Here is a 20643-nt window from a genome sequence, read left to right on the forward strand (position 1 = left end):
CCTAGCTACCGTTTTAAAACACTCCCAAACCATACCCGGAGATACCTCTCCCATATCGTTTTCAACCAGATAATGTCTCATCTCAGCACGTAATTGTGCACAATAATTTTCATCCTCTAGTATACTATCATTTAACCTCCAGTGTCCCTTAGACTCTAGACTAGGTCCTACCCCAATCTTAACCACAGTGCTGCATGGTCCGACCATGTGATGGATTCAATATTGGATTGCTGGGCTTTATTTACTAACACTTTTTCAACCAAAATAAAATCAATACAGGAATAAATATTGTGCACTTTGGAAAAGAATGTATAATTCCTATCAGTTGGATGGAGCAAACGTCAAATATCGATTAGTCCCCAATCCGACATTAAAGCCTTAAGGCCCGCTTTATTGGATTTGAATGTCTCTCCCTCCTTCCCTCTATGGTCCAAAAATGGGCATCATATTGAAATCTCCCCCTACAATTAAATGGCCTTCTGCACATTGCTGCAGTGTGCCTGAGAAAGCTTCCAGGAATTTCCCTTGCCCTTCATTGGGGTAATATACGTTTCCCAATGTGTATAGATTGTTACCTAATTGAAATTTTACTATTATGAATCTTCCATTGATGTCTCTAATAAAAGAAATCACATAGACCACCAGATTCTTGGAAAATAATATACCCACCCCACAATATTTATTCAATTTAGTGGCCGAGGCAAAAAATTGGCAAGGAAACTGTTGACATCATTAAACGTTCATGTCGCTTTCTAACATGCGTTTCCTGACATAATATTACATTTGCATACATACCGATGGCATCTTTATACAACTTTTTCTTCTTTATGTACGTATTTAGACCCTTGACGTTCCACAAAATTATTTTTAAGCTCCCCATCCTTCATAGTGTAAAATCCACTATCCAGCTTTTCCCCCTTAGGACTTGGACAGTAAAATCTAAAACCTCAAATCCTCGTAGATTTTGCCATGCATGATCTAATATACAGCCCTCACACCATTCCCGTTTTTCAATCAACCCTTCCCCAGCACTCATCTCCTTCTTGAAGAATGACCACTCCAATTGCCCCTAGGCTCTCTTGACACGTCCCATTTGACATATCAACTTAGAAATATATAGAAAATACCACTCTCATAAAATCATTCCTTTGCAGAAATTTGCAATTAGCCCTGTTGGCTATCTGGCAAAGGATTACTCTAAATGTCCACGAACTGCCAGAGATTATCAAGTCTCCATTGTAGCTGGATCTAGTCAAGCTAGTTCAGCTATTAGTATCCTTCAAAGAGGCAGAGCCCCCCAGAGTTCTGTCTCAGCCATTTTCCTCCAGATTGTACTCTCTGCCATCTCTGATGTGTGCCTTTGTGATCATAACTCACAGGTGGATGTTCACCCTCTCTCCCAGGGGCTTCCAATCCAGCAGCTAGCAGAATTGTTTAGGCTTCTTCCATGGTCTTGACACGGGAGGTGACTCCCTTAATGGTGAATTGTAATCCAAAAAGAAAAAGCCACTTGTATCGAAAATCACCATTACACAGTGCTGTTACAATGTCCTTAAATTCGCATCTCTTCCGAATTGAGTAGATAGAAAGATCTTGAAGCACTTCAATTTTATATCCCTGCCATGTAATATCTTTCATTTGCGCGCTTGTGTCATCACATGCTCCTTCATGCTGTAGGCATGAAAACATACCACAACATCCCGGGGCTGGATCCTGCGGGGCTTTGCCAGGGATCGTTGAGCCCTATCCAAAATCAGCTCAGGTCTCCCCTCCTGGGGATCATTAGCATACAAAATAAGGTTGCATATATCTCTTATGACCACATTACAGTCAGCATATGCCGCTTCCTCCTGCACACCCTGAAATATCAAGTTTCCCCTTCACGACCTATTTTCCAAATCATCAATCCATTCTCTCGAGATGGTATTGTCCTCTTGCAGTTGTTTAACCTCCCTTTGCAATTGCTCCTGTCCTTCCTCAGTTTCACAGACCTGTTGCTCCACCGCTCCTACCCTTCCTCCCAACGCCTCATGATCGCGTCTTAAATCAGTCACCATAGACTTAATTTCTTCTTTTAGGGAGCACATATCAGCTTTGAGCTCTCTGAATCATGTTTGAAAATCGCCATGGGAGAGAGGCAACTCTGCTGGAGGTGTGGTCTGCAATTGCGTATCGCTGCTTTCCTGAGTCACCGACCCACTGCTGCCATCTTCTCCCTCCTTCTCCTCCATTAGCAAGGCCTCAGTAGGCCAGGATGTAACATTCTCATACGAGAAATGCTTCAAGTCCACTTATTTTTTTCTCGTCGACATCCTTATTACTCACTGACTTTCTCCAGTTATTTTTTCCTCATGTCTGACAGTTTGATGGTGTAGCTTAGCTGTGGATGCTGAATTTGGGCTCGGGAGCGAGTGCTCTAGGTGGCCATTCAGTAGGTAGTGTGATGTAACTTCCTCAATTATTTTTTATTTTATTCACTAAGCTAGCCCAGTCCAACAAGACTCCTGGTCAACAATTTGAGGGAGCTCAAATTAGTACATTTGCGGAAGAGGCTGTCTGTGCCAATATAATTAGGAGTATACTATTTCTGTTATTTAAAGCTTAGGCACAAAGTCAAGCCAGGAGAATACACTCTTGGATTGGATCCTGTGACAGTGTCCCTCCAGTTGCAAAAGATGTGATCCCTAACAGCAGTTTAGCCAGCTACATTATTGAGCATTAATGGACGGGATGAAGATTGAGTGCAGAGCAAAGGAAACAGCTAAGTGTGTCCATCCCAGAACCAACACAGTCTAGCTAGACTACGGAAAAACTGAGATATCTCTAACATTTACACAGGGAATCCTAGGAAAAGAGACTGAGACCATGGTATGTACCTAAATGGATTTAAATTTTAAAAAGGAGAGAAAGAGAACACTTACAAAGAGTTATAGTCTACAATAGAGACAAAAAGAGAGTATCTCACATATATAAGGTAAGTAACCAAGAGAGAGACAAACATCAAATAACAAGGGAGAGAAACAGTTTATACTTACCTTCTTCATTATTGCCTGTAAAACAAGAAGAATACATGAAGACTCACTTTCTTTAAGGAAAAAGCAGTGAAGAAAGACACTCTACAAGAGAGTAAAGTGCTTTGTTTTAAAGAGACCAACTTATCTGATAAGTACTCTTTTGGGGTAAAGAACCGATTCTTTTCATTTTTATTTACTGAAATAAAAACATTTTAAATGTTGATCCTGACACTGTTATTTCTATTGCATACACTTACTACACAATACTTGTTCTTCAAACTTGCTAAAGTGTAATAAATAAAAGTTAATACTTTATTTACATATAACTGCATTCCATCAAAGTTATTTCATCAAGACTCTGTCTTCCCTCGCTATCCCTGGGAGACTGCCTGTGTGCTGTCCCATATTTCTTTGGAAGAAGAGCAGTAACATTTTCCTCTCTCAATCGGCACTTTGATAACATCTGATAGTGACCCTTTTATTAACATCTAAAACACTACTAACTGAAATTTTTCACTCAACCACTGAAGCAGGAGAGGAATTATGTTAGGACTCGCAGCGGCGGCAGGCCGCAACCGGGGCCCGTCCCTTACCAGCGCGGCTGACCGCCGCAGTCTCCGATGACGGCATCCTGCTTCAGGGGGTCGGGTCCGCGGATGTGCACCGCTCAACATGGCCGCGGCGTTGGTCGTCCTCCCGGGGCTTCTGGCTCCGCCCCCTCCAGGGCCATACGCGGCAGAAGAGGATTCGCTACAGGAGTCATTCCTGCACTGGGATTGGCTCCCCCCTTGTAGTGTCAGCCTTTAGGAACTATTTAAAAGCAAGGCCTGCACCTCAGACCTTGCCTTGACTTCATCTTGGCTCCTGTGGTTGTTCCTGAGTTTGGTTTCTGCGTTTGACCCTCTGTGTTTGATTCCTGGACTGGCTGCGGTGTTCTCTTTTGGCTCTCGATCCCTGGACTGGCTGCGGTGTACTCTTCTGGCTCTCGACCCCTGGACCGGCTGTGGAAGTTCCCTTGGCTCTGATTTTTGGACTGTGCATACCGACTCCCCGACCTGCTAGAGGCGCCAGCTCAGCTCTATCTCCCACAACCTGCTCTGGACGTCAGCTTCGGATCTTACGACCTGCTGGAGGCGCCAGCTCAGCTCTATCTTCCACGACCTGCTGTGGACGTCAGCTTCGGAACTTACGACCTGCTGGAGGCGCAAGCTCAGCTCTATCTTCCACGACCTGTTGGAGACATCAACCTCTGATCCCACGACCTGCTGGAGGCGCCAGCTATCTGGACAACACGACCTGCAGGAGGCGCCTGCATCCAGATTTCCTTTGTCCGCTTCTCCTGAGTCTTGGAATTGGCCTCGCCTTCCAGCGACTGGACGCTCGCCCTACGCTGGATCAAGGGTCCACATCCTACTGCATAACACATTACCAAGAAGTGTCTGATGGGTGAGAGGCAAAATATAAATAATTTGATGATGATGAACATGGGGAGGGTTAGAGATGGGATGGGAATTTGAAGGGAAGGACTGGAGCCAAGAGAGGGACATCTCCCTCCTTCTAATCTAGATATTCGCTTTGATCCTAGAACATCGTACCCAGCCCTCCCAGATCCTCTTTCCTCCTTTTTCCCCCTACTCCTGATTCTCTCTCTTTCTTTTCCCCATTCCCTGCATGGATCGGTCAGAAAATGCAGTCTTAAATTGCCCCACAATGCTAGACTTGTTTTAATTAAAACCATTTATTTTTTTATCCCTGTTTTATTTTTGCTGATTAGTTCACTTCTCTATGAAAACAGTTTGAAGTCTCACAAACTGTCTTGCTGTTTAGAGTCTAGAAAATAAGCCTTCTCTGAGACTGAACTCTCTCTTTGATCAACAGCAGGTCTCTATAGATAATTGCTCTGTCAGAGTCCAAGAGACATGCCAAACCCATTTCCCTGTATGGTGGATCCTTAAAAAAGTAGGGATGTGAATCGTGTCCTCGATCGTCTTAACGATCGATTTCGGCTGGGAGGGGGAGGGAATCGTATTGTTGCCGTTTGGGGGGGTAAAATATCGTGAAAAATCGTTAAAAATCGTGAAAAATCGAAAAAATCGAAAAACCGGCACATTAAAACCCCCTAAAACCCACCCCCGACCCTTTAAATTAAATCCCCCACCCTCCCGAACCCCCCCCCAAATAACTTAAATAACCTGCGGGTCCAGCGGCGGTCCGGAACGGGCTCCTGCTCCTGAATCTTGTCGTCTTCAGCCGGCGCCATTTTCCAAAATGGCGCCGAAAAATGGCGGCGGCCATAGACGAAAAAGATTGGACGGCAGGAGGTCCTTCCGGACCCCCGCTGGACTTTTGGCAAGTCTCGTGGGGGTCAGGAGGCCCCCCACAAGCTGGCCAAAAGTTCCTGGAGGTCCAGCGGGGGTCAGGGAGCGATTTCCCGCCGCGAATCGTTTTCGTACGGAAAATGGCGCCGGCAGGAGATCGACTGCAGGAGGTCGTTCAGCGAGGCGCCGGAACCCTCGCTGAACGACCTCCTGCAGTCGATCTCCTGCCGGCGCCATTTTCCGTACGAAAACGATTCGCGGCGGGAAATCGCTCCCAGACCCCCGCTGGACCTCCAGGAACTTTTGGCCAGCTTGTGGGGGGCCTCCTGACCCCCACGAGACTTGCCAAAAGTCCAGCGGAGGTCCGGAAGGACCTCCTGCCGTCCAATCTTTTTCGTCTATGGCCGCCGCCATTTTTCGGCGCCATTTTGGAAAATGGCGCCGGCTGAAGACGACAAGATTCAGGAGCAGGAGCCCGTTCCGGACCGCTGCCGTTCCGGACCGCCGCTGGACCCGCAGGTTATTTAAGTTATTTGGGGGGGGGTTCGGGAGGGTGGGGGATTTAATTTAAAGGGTCGGGGGGGGGTTTTAGGGGGTTTTAGTGTGCCGGCTCACGATTCTAACGATTTATAACGATAAATCGTTAGAATCTGTATTGTATTGTGTTCCATAACGGTTTAAGACGATATTAAAATTATCGGACGATAATTTTAATCGTCCTAAAACGATTCACATCCCTATAAAAAAGCTTTATCTCCAGAAGTACAAAAGACTGCTGTTTGACAAATACTTCTGCATGGTACAAGTTTTAGCTCAAACCTTCTTGTCTGTTTGAGAAAACCAATAGCTACTTAGGTAAGGAGCCTGCAGTATATCATGTGTGGGCTAGATATCCACAAGACCCTTGTTTGGGCCTCTAATAGAATATTTTATTTTTTCCAATGTCCATTAGCGGTACTAAATCTGTTATAGTCCTTCATTTGAAAGGCAGTGTATAAATTAGTTTAAAGAAATAAACCAAATCTACATAAGCTAGAGTTAGTATTGAGGAGAAGGCCTACTTCTTCCAGATTTATTGTTCTTCAAGCCATAAATAAATAGTTCTTTTGTATCTATTAAGTTTATGAAGTGCCAAATGTGTAGCTGCATGTTCAGAATTAAATGATGAAAAAGACTACATGTGGTATTCTGGGGAAGGTATAGTATATATTTGTGTGTGGTTTTTGGAGGTGAATCACCACAATGCTATTTTTCTGTGTCTGAATTTTCCAGGAATTTTTAGTTTCCATTCATCAATTATATGGAGCAGAATTGTCAGTGGTTGATTTTTTAACTCGTTGGGAAGATGCATGACAACAGATTAACAAATGGGTAGAAGAACAGACAAAAGGTGAGATATTGTAGTCTTACTTTTAGTGTCTTGAATATTCATCTGAATGTTTGGAAAATTCCACATCGTTAAAGACTCTTCACCTATCAAGAACTGTGTAAAATTAGCCTACTTTGTAAAATTGCAGACCATATAGTCATTCATTCTACCCAAGCAGGTTAAAATAAGTAAAATCTGTTTACAATTTTTCACAAGGTACCCACTATTAGCCAGACCAATTCGATTTCTGTACACCGTGTTGCAAGCTCTTCCACTTCAGTGGATCCTCACTTGTCCTGTGCTAACATTACCAGCACTGCTTAGACATCATAATCCAGAGACTTGGACTTGTAAGTCCAGCTGCCTTGAATCATGCCAAACCAACACAAAAAATGCCAAAATGTGAGTAAATACCACAATATATCAAAATAAACTGACATTATTCAATTTAACAAAAAAAAAAATTATTTAAAAAAAAATCTGACAAAAAACATCTTTGAAAAAATTTTTGAATGAAGGAAGTGGTAGTTTTATATAAATGTGTTATAGGTACCATCCAGGTTACCCACTTTTTTGTATTATAATCATAAACATACCACCATCCCCCATTTTTTTATATAGATCAATTAAGACTCAAAAATGTTGAACACACAAAATTAGAACCGTGAAAACATTGTCCTAAAATACCATGGGGCAGATTTTTAATATTACGCGCGTGGGGTACATTTGTGAGTGCTACCTGGTGCGCACAAATGTACACCCGACTTTATAACATGCGTGTGCTACCGCGTGCATGTTACAAAATCCAGGGTTGGCACGCGCTGAGCCCTAGGGGAGACCAGATGGCTTTCCCCATTTTTTTTTGGTTCCCCCCACTACCAAGCCCTACCTAAATCCTCCCACCTACCTTAGTTTGTTGAGTTACGCCTGTCTCTGGCAGGCGTAACTTGCACGCACCGGCTCACCATCCCCCGGCACAGGCCGCTGTGCAGGAGGATTCTGGCCCACCCTGCCGCCACACCCCCGGACCGCCCATTTTTTAAAGCCCCTGAACATATGTGCATCCCGGGGCTTGTGCGCGCCGCTGAGCCTTTGCAAAATAGGCTCGGCATGCGCAGGAGTAGGTTTTCGAGTGTTACGCGTGTATCTCTTTGAAAATCTACCCCCATGGTTTCTTATATACACCAATGTACTTACTGTTACTTAGCTGCATATCAATGCTGTTTCTTGAATCTCTTCATCGCTTGAAAAATTACTTGGTAGCACTTCCTCTTCCCCAACATGGCCAAGTTTCGGATTCAATCCTTCATCAGGTGTCCGGGCTCACTAAATAACCAGAATTTCTCCCGTTATTTGCATCAAGTTGTATATATAAAAGAGGAAGTGCTACCAAGTATATTTTTTTATTAGCACCAATAGAATCTTCTCTGATACAAAATATCCCAGACAGTTATGCAGTTGTGCAGTTGTGCAGTTGTGCAGACCAGTCATTTATATATTGAAAAAAGTCAGTTCCCAACTGAGGCATCCTTCAATAAAAAGATAAAGCCTAGGTGGACATAAGGAACTCGTTAAAATGGCTCCACATTTTTTAAAATGTTGCAGCTTCTCCCATGCTGCTTCCTGATCCAGCTGAAGATTTGTTTAAAGGCTTCTGGTAAAAGTATGACATGTGAGAGTTGGGGGGCCGATTCATTATAGTACTCTTATGAAGAGTGAATGAGCTAGAAAGGGTAGAAGAGAGAGGAAGATAGCAACAGGAGAGAGCAAATAATCTAAAAGAGAGAAATAAGACAGGAAGGTGGAGCATAAGCACCCAGTTGTTAAGTTATTCTGTTTGTAAAAACCCTCAAATTAAGGGTACCATATAAATGTGGAAAATATATATGAACTGTATTCGATGGGAGGGGGGGGGGAAGGCTGATGTGCACGGAACAGGAGAGAGACGTTGGGGTGATAGTGTCTAATGATCTGAAGTCGGCGAAACAATGTGACAAGGCGATAGCTAAAGCCAGAAGAATGCTGGGCTGCATAGAGAGAGGAATATCGAGTAAGAAAAGGGAAGTGATTATCCCTTTGTACAGGTCCTTGGTGAGGCCTCACCTGGAGTACTGTGTTCAGTTCTGGAGACCGTATCTCCAAAGAGACAGAGACAAGATGGTGGCGGTCCAGAGAAGGGCGACCAGAAAGGTGGATGACTTATGAGGAAAGATTGAAGAATCTAAATATGTACACCCTGGAGGAAAGGAGGAGCAGAGGTGATATGATACAGACTTTCAGATACTTGAAAGGTTTTAATGATCCAAAGACAATGACAAACCTTTTCCGTCGGAAAAAAATCAGCAGAACCAGGGATCACGATTTGAAACTCCAGGGAGGAAGACTCAGAACCAATGTCAGGAAGTATTTCTTCACGGAGAGGGTGGTGGATGCCTGGAATGCCCTTCCGGAGGAAGTGGTGAAGACCAGAACTGTGAAGGACTTCAAAGGGGCGTGGGATAAACACTGTGGATCCATAAAGTCTAGAGGACATGAATGAAGAGTGAGCGGCTCGCGGGAGTGACGGCTACTGCCTGGAGATAATACCCTTATTCAATAAACATGCACACGGTTAATGCGACTCCAACATTGCTCTAAGCTTCAACGGCAAGAGGAAATGTGGAAAAAAGGATTTACATTCACAAAAAAGCAGGGAGTAGCTTGCTTGTTACGGCGGTTACTACCCCAAACCAAATAAGCCTGATACTTCACTTTCAGTACATATCCAGCATAGCTCTCTGCTTCAACGGCAGGGAGAAAGTCCGATACTTCACTTTCAATCATATCCAGCATAACTCTCTGCTTCAACAGCAGGGGGGATGAAGAAAAGTGGATCTATATACAGACAACAACCAACAAGGACTGAATTACATAGTCTGGGTAAACAAATAAGCATGGGTGTAACTTGCTTATTGCGGCAGTTACTACCCCTAACTAATTAAGCTATTCACTTAGATGCAGTTCCAACACTGCTCTCTACATTAATGATGGGGGTGGAAGGGAAATAGAACCAAAAGGTTACTAAGAGCCAAGACTAACAGAAGTATGAGAAAAAAAAAAGTGCAAAGCTTACTGGGCAGACTGGATGGGCCATTTGGTCTTCTTCTGCTGTCATTTCTATGTTTCTATGAAAACAAATTCATATTCATAAATAGATGGGATGTGCATTGAGAGAAGGTGAAGACAAACAGGCAAGATTAAAAGGGAATGAAAAAACGGTTTGTGAGTATCTATACTGAGAAAAACTGCATGTATAGAGAGAAGATTGCACAGAAGCAAGGCACAGAGGAACAGGAGATGAAGAAAATTGAGCAAAGAGAAACCTGAATGGCATGGAGAAAGAAGCTAATCAGAAAGGGAGATGAAAATATGGGAAGAAACTAAAGGAAATGGGGAGAGAACAGAAGTGTTAATAAACAGTAATGGAGGGCAAAAATCAATGTGACATTACCAGACTTACTCATTTTTTTATTTTCTTCAACAAGATAGTTCAGACTTAGAACAACTGAATAGCACTAGGGTCTGATTCTGTAATTTTTCATGTCCCAAAATGCCTACATTGGGCAGTTAACATTTTAGTAGCGCACACAGTTTTTTTTATGCTGCTGGTAAGCTTCAAGACAGAAGAAGTTAATCAGGCCCTTGGTTCTGAAAACATGTTTGAAGATTGTATACAACCTAAATGAATAAATGCCATTACTAAACTAAAGCTCCAGCGAATGTGTGAACCCAGCTATTTATGCACCAACTACTGCTATAGCTGATGAGAAAAGGGGTATCAGAGATGGAATACGCACTACTAGCTGTAGTATCTCTCTTCAATGTCCATCATACGCCCCAAAATTCCAGCAAATCTCTGTATTTTTCAACTTGCCAAAATAGTCTCTAAACTGCACATACAGTGCTCAACTGAGAAGGATGACTTCCTTGGGACGATGATCCATGGTACTCTTTCTGGCATGGCTATTTCTCTATTGGACTCCTGGGTTGAACAATAAATTTCAGTGATGTTGGTACTAATACTAAGGAATCATGTACTCTCATATATTCCAGTTCCTGACATAAGCTGATGCTTTGGTTATGCCTACATCAGAGGAAATAAAAGTAAAACCCAGTGTTCATAATTAATCCTGTGCTACGGCCTTCTCACGTACTATGTTTGATTCAATTTCAAGCTAACATGAAGGCCGGTACGCTGGATTAATTAGGAACACCAATGAAAATGCACTTGTATAGTAAAGCAGTGGCAGTAAATGTGTTCCTTTGGTAACTATACTTTTCTTCCTCAGGTAAAATCCCCAATCTTTTGGGTGAAGGTACAGTTGACAATAAAACCAAACTTGTGCTGGTGAATGCCATTTACTTTAAAGGAGACTGGGCTCAGAAATTCAAAGAGGAAAACACCTTAGAAATGCCATTCAGGATAACGAAGGTAATAAGGAAATAAGGACATACCACTTTGTCCTGAATTTTAGAAGAAAAACAGATATTTGTGGCAAAGATGATAGCCCACCAATGATTACTGTAGATCTTTTCAGTAGATTATTTCTCCATGGGACAGCCAAGACCAGTTTTGTGAAGAGTAGTGAAGCTCTCTGGAGGAAGGTATTATGTGCACTAGTAATGGCAACTACTTACTGAGTCAAAATCAGCCCTGGAAGTAAGCAGAGTGACCCACATCACACTCTTTGTACTATCACAATTCCTGGTACACCAAGTGGGAGAAGGATGAAATCAGTCCACATTAGGACTCTTCTTTCCATTATTCCTCTCTGAGCTAACTAACAATCAGGATGCTGCTTACATTTTACATTTCAGATTATCAACACTTCCATGCATCTTAATCTGAAAGTGTTTGGTGAAGTCAAAATATAGCTCTTTGACATTTTGACTTAAGATACATGTAAGATCTGAGCTATGATCAGAGGATTTCTTTTGGCTCAGATTGAGATAACCTGTCCAACATTGGTGGTTAATATTTTGCCACACAAACCAATTAGGGACGTGAAGATGTTTTGTCCATTTCCAAAGCAGGAAGTTTGAATCTTTTATGTTTAAACAAAGACCAGTGTGTAACAGGAAAAGGTTTTTGAAGTCTGTTATTTCTCCCATTTTATTTTTTTAAAGACTGATAATACACTTGATCACAATTGGAATTCCATAGGGCAGAAGTCTGATATAAATGTGTGGTGCTTGGAATAGAAATCCAGAGAAAAATGCCAGAAGAACAGTTAGATAATGTGTATATATCGGACCACAATGTGGATGAAAATCGATTTGGGTTCAGAAATCAGCATAGCACAGAGTTGTTGCTATGTTCTCTTTTTTCACACGTTGCTGTGCAGTTTGGAGCTTCTAGCGGGATTCTTGTACAACTTGATATGTCTAATGCTTTTGATACCATTAAGCATGATGATCTTATATCACTTATTCAGTGTATTGAAATCTCTGGCATGGTCCTAGGTTGCTTTTCACAGTTTCTACATGGCAAAAGGCAGCTAGTCCAAATAGGGGGAACAGTTCTCATGGAGACAACTAAACCCAGGAGTACCACAGGGCTCGGTCCTGTCTTCTACCCTTTTAAATCTGCATCTTTCCCCTCTAGAGACCATTCTTAAAGATCTGGGGTTGAACCTTTTCAGGCATGCAGATGACATACAAATTTATATTCATTGTGATGCCCATTGTATTTTTCCTGTAAACCTCTTTCAGCATAGCATCCTGCAGATAAAAAATTGTTTGGTACACAATGGTCTATGTCTTAATGTGATGAAAATTAGGCTGCTATGGGTGGATAAGAGCTTGTCTACTAGTGAACTGACCATCGTCAGTTTTCAAAGTATTTCAGTACCCATAATATCCAAAGTACAAAACCTTAGGCTCCTTTTGGATTCACAGTTAATGCAACATGGACAACTGGCCAAGTTGGTGTTTTATAAGTTAAAGATATTTAATACCAGTTGATATGTTCAGATCTAGGCTATAGTTGTCTATGCGTTATAGTAGCCTATGTGTTGGCCTTTCTGAAAAATTGACTGCGTATGCTCCAGTTAATTGAACAAGCTGCCATATGTTTGCTTAAGGGATTATCAAGAAATTACCATATACAGCCCACTGTGCAAGAATTGTGGCAGCTGTCAGTCAAATATTAGGTCCAAGTTCAAGATGTTAGAATTTACACAAACTGCTTTATGCCAAATTATCCATGTATAGTGAGAAACAAAATCCAGTTCAGACATTATGTTCCGAGGGTAAAACGTTCCTTCCGGTACCTGCAAATCAGGATAATAAACTTCAGCAAACAAGGGCCAAGGCATTTTCATACACAGTATATCGCCAGCCCTGTGGAATGCATGACCAGCTTACTTCCAGGAGGAGAGGGATGTGAAGGTGTTTAGAAAGCAAGTTAATGCAATCCTGTTTAAAGAGGCATTGGGATGATGGCAGTATTTGTTTGTCTGTACCTATTTGTTTGTATTTATGATTAGTGAAGGTTTTTTTTAATGGATTTTATTACAATATTTTAATTATTATATTTGTGATTATTGTAATCCATACTGAGCCCTTATAGCTAGAAAGTTATGGAATTTAAGATTTTAAATTAAAATAAAGGAGGAGATTTTGTCTGGTAAGTGAAACACATGATTTGTTTATATATTCTTTCTATTCTGTTCTGTTTGTGATAATGTATTTAGCAAGGTTACAGTAGGGAAAAGTTAGTCTTTCAGGTACTAAAAGTGACTTCTGTGGGAATTTTCTTTTAGCTCCCAAGGGGATGTATATTTCTGATTCCTTACAAATATTAATCCTCTCTCTGCCTTCTGTCAGCTTTTGATTCTTCACTGATGGGTGCCTGCTGCCAGAACACCCCTCTTCCTGCAATTTCACTATTTTATCAAGAATGCAGCTCCCCTTGGGAACGTCTTGATTTTCTTCTTTTTGAAGAACTTTTAAAAAAAAAATGCTACAGTAACATCATAAACACTGTAGCTCATAGTGAGGTCAATCACAAACTCAACAATTTTCAAAATCGTTTTCACAGTGTGTGAGGGAGGGAATAGAAACTTTCACCGGAGTACCTTAAAAGGACTGGTCCCAGGTATCTGGCCTGGTCCTCCTTAAAAAAACTGCCTAGCAAGGGATTCTGGTTCAAGGGAATCTCCTTTGCACCTAGCAAGGGATTCTGGTTCAAGGGAATCTCCTTTGCACCAGGGAATAAGAAATGAAGGCTAGAAGGGTTAAAGAAGCCCCAAGGTGAAGTCAAAAGCCGAGATTATGCCAAAACAGTTTGTATTGACTCTTGAGGTAAGCAGCTTTTTTTTGTATTTTCTTTTTGTAAATAAATAAAAATTGCATGAAGAACTGGCAGGAATCTGTGTCCTCCAGCCTGTCCCCCCACCCCTGACCTCTCCCAAGTTAACACATTTGTAGGCCGAAGCAATATCATGCACGTAAAAAAACATGCACCAAAGTGAAATTGACGAGATGAGCACTATTAGCTATGCGCGTTTTGGACACACTGATCCCCTTATTGCATCAGGAGTTATTGACGTACATCCAAAATGCGCATCCAAACACTTGTTAACCTGTGTGCTAGGTGCAGCTTTGGAGACATTACCACTGCAGAGTTCTCAAGTTTGTGATTCCCATAGAGCTAGAGGGCCGTCAAACCCAGGGATTAGTAGACTCTGAGAGCATGAAGATGCTCATTCAAAGAGAACTGGTTAAGTGAATATAAATAGACTGCGTGAGGAAAGTGATACTTATCTGTATCCACAGGGACCAGTGACTGTATCCAACCAGCAAAATCCAATTGAAGAGCTGGTAGGCTACAGCAATATAGTAGGAGCCCTTCCCTGGCTCCCATAATCAGTGGTGATAGGGTGAGATTACCCAGACTTTGGAACCCTGTGGAATCAGTTGTGTCTGGTTCCCCTAGTCCAGACAATGGAGAATTGGCATTTCCAGAGGTCTTCCACTGAGAAGAGCCAGACGTATATGTTACAGACTTTAAAGTATCTAAGCCCTGTAGGCAACGGTGATAGTAAAAATACAAACATCCACTAACTTAAATGCAGCTGTGGAGGGAGATTCAGAGTTCAGGAAAGGTCGTTAGTCCATTGCAGCTCCGCAATAGTTCCACCTAACAGGGGGTGGGGGGCAGGGAGAGGTCCCCAGCAACTTTAGATGAGCCAAAAGGGAGGGTAACACTTTTAAATTTGCATGGGAATATATATAGATGGTGGATGGGAAAGAGCTTCTGGGGTGAAAGATAAGAACCCTAATCCTCTTCCTTTATAATGAAGACAAAGCTACTGTACCAGGTAATAAAGGGAGTTTAGAGGATGAAGTGATAAAGCAACTCCTGGTTCCCTAAGCTTATTGCTTGCAGGTCCTACATTTAGCCGATAATCATCTCCTAGGAGGCCACCTTGGGGAGGAAAAAACCTGAGAAACATCTTGGTACAATTTTATTGGACTATAATGACAAATCCAGCTCAATTGCCAGTCCTGCCCCACCTGCCAACCAACCAAACCTGCAGGGATATGGGCAGCTCCCCTGCTGCTGATACATGTTTATAGAGACTCCCTTTGAAAGAGTGGCTATGGAACTAATATGACCTTTAGAGAGATCTACGCAAGGGAATAAGTATATCTTAGTGCTCCTTACTTATGCTACAAGATGCCGAGGCAGTACCCTTGCAAAATGGGAAGAGCCAAACGGTAATGACCAAGTTAATGGAAGTTTTTTCCCTGGCTTGGGCTGCCCAAGGAATTATTAACTGACCAAAGAACCCCGTTTATTTCCAAGGTAATGAAAAAAAATCTGCACATTGCTCAAATTAAAAAAAACAACCCAGATATCTGTTTATTATCCTCAAACTGACAGTCTTGTTGAGCACATCATAAGAACATAAGAACATAAGAAATTGCCATGCTGGGACAGACCAAGGGTCCATCAAGCCCAGCATCCTGTTTCCAACAGAGGCCAAAAACCAGGCCACAAGAACCTGGCAATTACCCAAACACTAAGAAGAACCCATGCTACTGATGCAATTAATAGCAGTGGCTATTCCCTAAGTATAATTGATTAATAGCCATTAATGGACTTCTCCTCCAAGAACTTATCCAAACCTTTTTTGAACCCAGCTACACTAACTGCACTAACCACATCCTCTGGCAACAAATTCCAGAGCTTTATTGTGCGTTGAGTGAAAAATCCTCAGGCAGATATTGAGGAAATGTATTGCTGAAGATGGTAAGAACTGGGACTTACTAATAGCATATAGGGTATTTCCAATCCATGAGGTATCTCAGAGTTTGCAGTGTTTTCCCCTTTTAAGTTACTGTATGGTAGAAGACCAAAGGGGATCCTAGATATAGCTCAGGAGACTTGGGAAGAAGAGCCAACCTCTGGCTAGAACCCAGTGGACAATGTTATCTGGATGCAGGAATGACTTCGGAAAGCTGGAGAGTCTGTGTGCTTATGCCTGAAGAAGGCACAGGCTACCCAAGCCCAAGATTACAACCATTACATGGTACAATGAGTGTTTCACCCAGGTGACCAGATCTTTGAAAATTGGAGAACAAGGAGCATCAGCAAGCAAACCCTTATCTCTGAGATAAAGGCCATACAAAGTAATAGAGAAAACAGGAACTGTATACTACAAAGTAGCTACCGGATAAAAAGAAGACTCAGATTTTCCATATATACCTCAAAAAGTGTATTGTACTAATGTGTGGGCTTGTCCAGGGAGAGGAGTTTAGCCCAGTGGCCTTCCCTAAGTCAGAGTCACTTCAAGTTCCTTCCATGATCAACTCTCACTATACAGAAAGTAGACTGAGAACAGCTGGTGAACCAAATAAGATGTTTTCTCAAACCTACCAGGTTGGACATTCCTTGTGTACCATGACATTTCTAAGTCTCCCAGAGTTGTAGTCCAGCAGATGCCGTATTGGATTCCGGAGTCCAGATGCCATGTTATCAAGGCCAAAGTAAAGGCAATGCTCAGATTAGGAGTAAGAGAGGAATATAACAGTGACTGGTCCTTGCCTATTGTACTGCTGCCAAAGCCAAATTGTTTGTATAGCCAAATGATTTGTATAGACTTCAGGAAAGTCAATGACATGTCAAAACGCGACACTAATACTATGCCAAGAGTGAATGATCTCATTGAGCATCTGGGATTGGCCCAGTTCATTTCCATAGTAGACCTTGCAAGTTCCTCTCACAATGTTCTCTATTCCGAATGGTTTCTTCCAGTTTACTGTCATAACTTTTGGACTATACAGTGCTCCAACGACATTTCAGTGCTTGCTTGACAGCACCAAGGCTATACAGCTGCCTGCCTTCATGACATTGTGGAAGAAACACCTAACCAACTCCAAGCAGAACAAGTCTACAGAAAGCAGGAATGACAGCCAACCCCAAAAAGTGTCTGCTAGGGGGGCAAGAATTTGGCTACACCCTAGCAAAGGGTAAGGGCCATTCTCAGGCCCAGTAGAGTGAGGTGATCATCCAGGTACCAGTTCCATGAACAAAAATGAAGGTGAGGGCCTTCTTAGGCCTCATCGGGGATTATAGGAAATTCAAACTCAAATTCTTGAAGAAGGCAGAATCTCTCGTGTGCCTTTTGCAGAAAAAAGGTCCAGAGAACGTCCAGTGATCTGCAGAGGCCAAGGAGGCCTTCCAGAATTTAAAGAAGGCCATATGCTTCAAACCTAATATGTCCAAACTTTGCCAAACCTATTACTATGCAGACAGATACCTTAGAGGTTGGTTTAGGGGCAATCTTGGCACAAGAGAGGGATGGCCAAGTGCATCCAGTCATGTTCATCAGTAGAAAGCTAGTGTTCTTTGAAAAGCAGTGCTAAATGATCAAGAAGGAAGCATTAGCACTCAAATAGGCCATGAATGCATTCTGATATTATCTGCTGGGGCAGCAGTTCACACTCATATTGAATCATCAACCTCTCATCTGGATGAAGCAGAACAAGGAATCCAATAGTAGTTATGAGGTGATTTCTGGCCTTCCAACTATTCAGCTACAGGATCCAGCATAGAGCAGGGAAAGTAAAGGCCAAGCAGGACTTCCTGTCTAGAGAAGTGGCTCTAGTATAGACAGATGCTCACCCTCGCAAGGCTGAGCTGAGGAAAAAGGGTTTATGGGGGAGTGTATAGAAAGTTTCCCCAAAACATCTTAAATAATTGGACCCAGATAACTGGCTATGTCCTACATTAGAAACATGACTCTGGTCCAAGAGAGTCTCCTTTCACCAGGGAACAAGAAGTCAGGGTCCAGAAGGGTTAGAGAAGACCCCAAGGTAAAGTCGAAGCCGAGCTTATGCCAAAGCAGTTTAATTGCTGTATTGACTGCTGAGGTAAGCAGCCTTTCCTTGTATTTTTTCTTTGTGTAAATAAATAAGAATTGTGTGGAAAAATGGCAGGTGTCACACCTCTGTCTCCAGTCTGTCTCCTCAGCCATGACTGCTCCCATGTTACCACACTGTGCTTTACCAGGGAACTGGCTTGTTATAAAATTCCCCTTCTGATATGCAGGTAAACTCACAAGGATACGTCCTGTATATGCATAAGTTTACCCCAGACTAAGCAGAGCCAATCTTGGGTATGGGGTGGGGATTTATATGCATGCTTTTGCATTTTGAAAAGTAAGAGTGTGCATTTTCATGAAAAATTGTGTCTGGGTAGTTTGGATGTGATAATTTTCAAAATGACCTTATGCATGTATTGTATGTTTACTTATAAAACTGGTGTAACTTATGCAGGTACTTGCTGTCAAATGTATACAGGTAGTTACAAAATTACCTTTACTGTAATATATCTGCAGTCTCTACCTATACTCCTCATTTAACTGTTCCTCAGATTAGTAAGAAGCATATTTCCAGTTCACCTTAAATAGATTTGAAACTGAATTCCACAGTAAGAAAAAGGGCATACAGTATTTGTTCCTCATTGCTTAGTTTCTCAATTACCTTTCAAATTCCAAAGGAAATGCATTTCTAGTGACTGTATATAATTAATCACAAACTTTGGAACATTATAAGGATAATTTTGGATTTTTTTTTAACTGTTGGGTAAGCTCAGAGTTGCCAGCTTCAGTAAATTTGCTGACAGAAAACCCCCCCAACAAAAATGACAATCCAAATATAAATCTATAACTCTTTCTGAGCAGAGTAAACAAAAGCCAGTGAAAATGATGTACCAGAAGAAGAAGTTTGCCATGAGACACATTCCTGAAATACAGTGCCGGGCCCTAGAGCTTCCATATGTTGGAAAAGAACTTAGTATGATCATCTTACTACCAAATAATATTGATGACAACTCCACTGGTCTGCAACAGGTAGGCCTAATTTTTTTATCCTCTAATCGCATTCAAGGGATTATGTTTTAATGGGCATTAACATTAATGCCGGAGTTAATTGCATTTTAGCCCATTACCACAAATTCCCCAACATTAATTAATGTTAACACGCATGCTTTTGACCTTAAAAGAAAAAAATAAACTGGTCTCATTAGGTATTACTGCTGGATATAATATCCAGCGTTAATACCAATGAGGTTTAATGCTGCCCACCTTCTGTACCAAAGTTAACTATACCTCAGGAGATATAGTCAAAATGGTCCAGCTAAGCCTGGAAAGTTATTGTGTGCCACTGTCTTAATATCCACTAATACTGAAACTATAAATCAGCCTCCAGACCCTGGTACCTACCCTCAGACCTCACTCACCATCCCAAATAAGTATCTGGAATCTTCGTAAGAAAAGAAACAGGCTCCCTCCCACTGGTGAAAATTCTGGATACTTTTTTTAGGGGGAGAAGAGGGAAGGGTCCTAGGCTATAAGGCCCTTCGGTTTATCTCTATTTGGGAAAAGGGAGAAACAGAGATCCACTACTAGGGATGGTGGAAGCATTAGATGTCCAGTAGCATGCCACAGTTTTGGGAGTGGCGTGGCGACTACTCCTCCTTATTGTTTCCGTCTACGCAGGCCTGGAAAAGGAAGTCATGTCACATGAGCTAATGCAAGTGAGAAGGTAGCAGAATCACCGTGGCTGGAAGAAGCAGGATACACATAGGCCTGTGCCATGGGAAAAAATAAGAGAAGTCATCCCTTTGGCCACATGGCCTGAATGGGGGCAGCTCTTTCTGCTTGTGCATTCCAGAGGGGGAGAGGAGTAAGTGTATGAGCATGTATGTGAGAAAGCATGTGTGTATAAGAATCAACATGTGTGTGGATATGAGAGAGGAGAAAGTAGCGCACCAAACACCACTCCCCCCCACTAATCTACGACAATCTCAGGGTGTCTGGAAATCAAAAGTCCTCATTACTTTTAAATAGTGGGTGTTATTTATGGCTGCAGTTTTTTGATAATTTATTGGTGTTTAGGGAATTTTTTAAAATGTTGTAAATTAGTTTTTAATTATTGAATGTTATTCTATTTGTTAGCTATTTTGAGATTTCTTTTTATGATTTTACTATTCTGTTTTATATTTCTTGATTTTGTTTGTTTTATGAGGAAAGGAAGTAATTCTGTTTTTCTGTTGCACTGTGTACACAGTCTAGCTTGTTGCAAGTGTAGTTGTTTGTCTATATGTTTGCATTTATGGTCACTTTATTCTGTGCTTGATGAAGGTCTGTGTTCTACATGTGTGACAGAGGTGAGGTATACTGCTAGCATGTAGTTTCTATAGCAGCATGGCTTGTTCTGCTTTCATTACAGGATGTGCATTGGCATTTTAGGATCTGATGTAATTGTAGTTTTGCCTTTTTATAGGTAGGGTTGTTACTGTTTGAGTGCTGGCAGTTAGTGCTGTTTTGGTATGGAAGATTTACTATATTGTGTTTGTCATTGTTTTCTCATGGCTTTCTGAGCACCAAGC

At 42.0% G+C, this 20643-nt stretch overlaps 1 protein-coding gene across 1 annotated transcript in view; it reads left to right on the forward strand.

Moving 5' to 3' along the window:
- The window catches only part of LOC115085008 (leukocyte elastase inhibitor-like), a 70741-nt gene that overhangs the window by 40153 nt on the left and 9945 nt on the right, over window positions 1-20643 (forward strand). Inside the window, 3 exon segments of the mRNA XM_029590514.1 lie at window positions 6605-6722; window positions 11030-11172; window positions 18935-19102. Of these exon segments, the coding sequence (XP_029446374.1) occupies window positions 6605-6722; window positions 11030-11172; window positions 18935-19102 (429 nt within the window).

This window comes from Rhinatrema bivittatum, chromosome 2 (genome assembly GCF_901001135.1).
Source record: "Rhinatrema bivittatum chromosome 2, aRhiBiv1.1, whole genome shotgun sequence".
NCBI lineage: Eukaryota > Metazoa > Chordata > Amphibia > Gymnophiona > Rhinatrematidae > Rhinatrema > Rhinatrema bivittatum.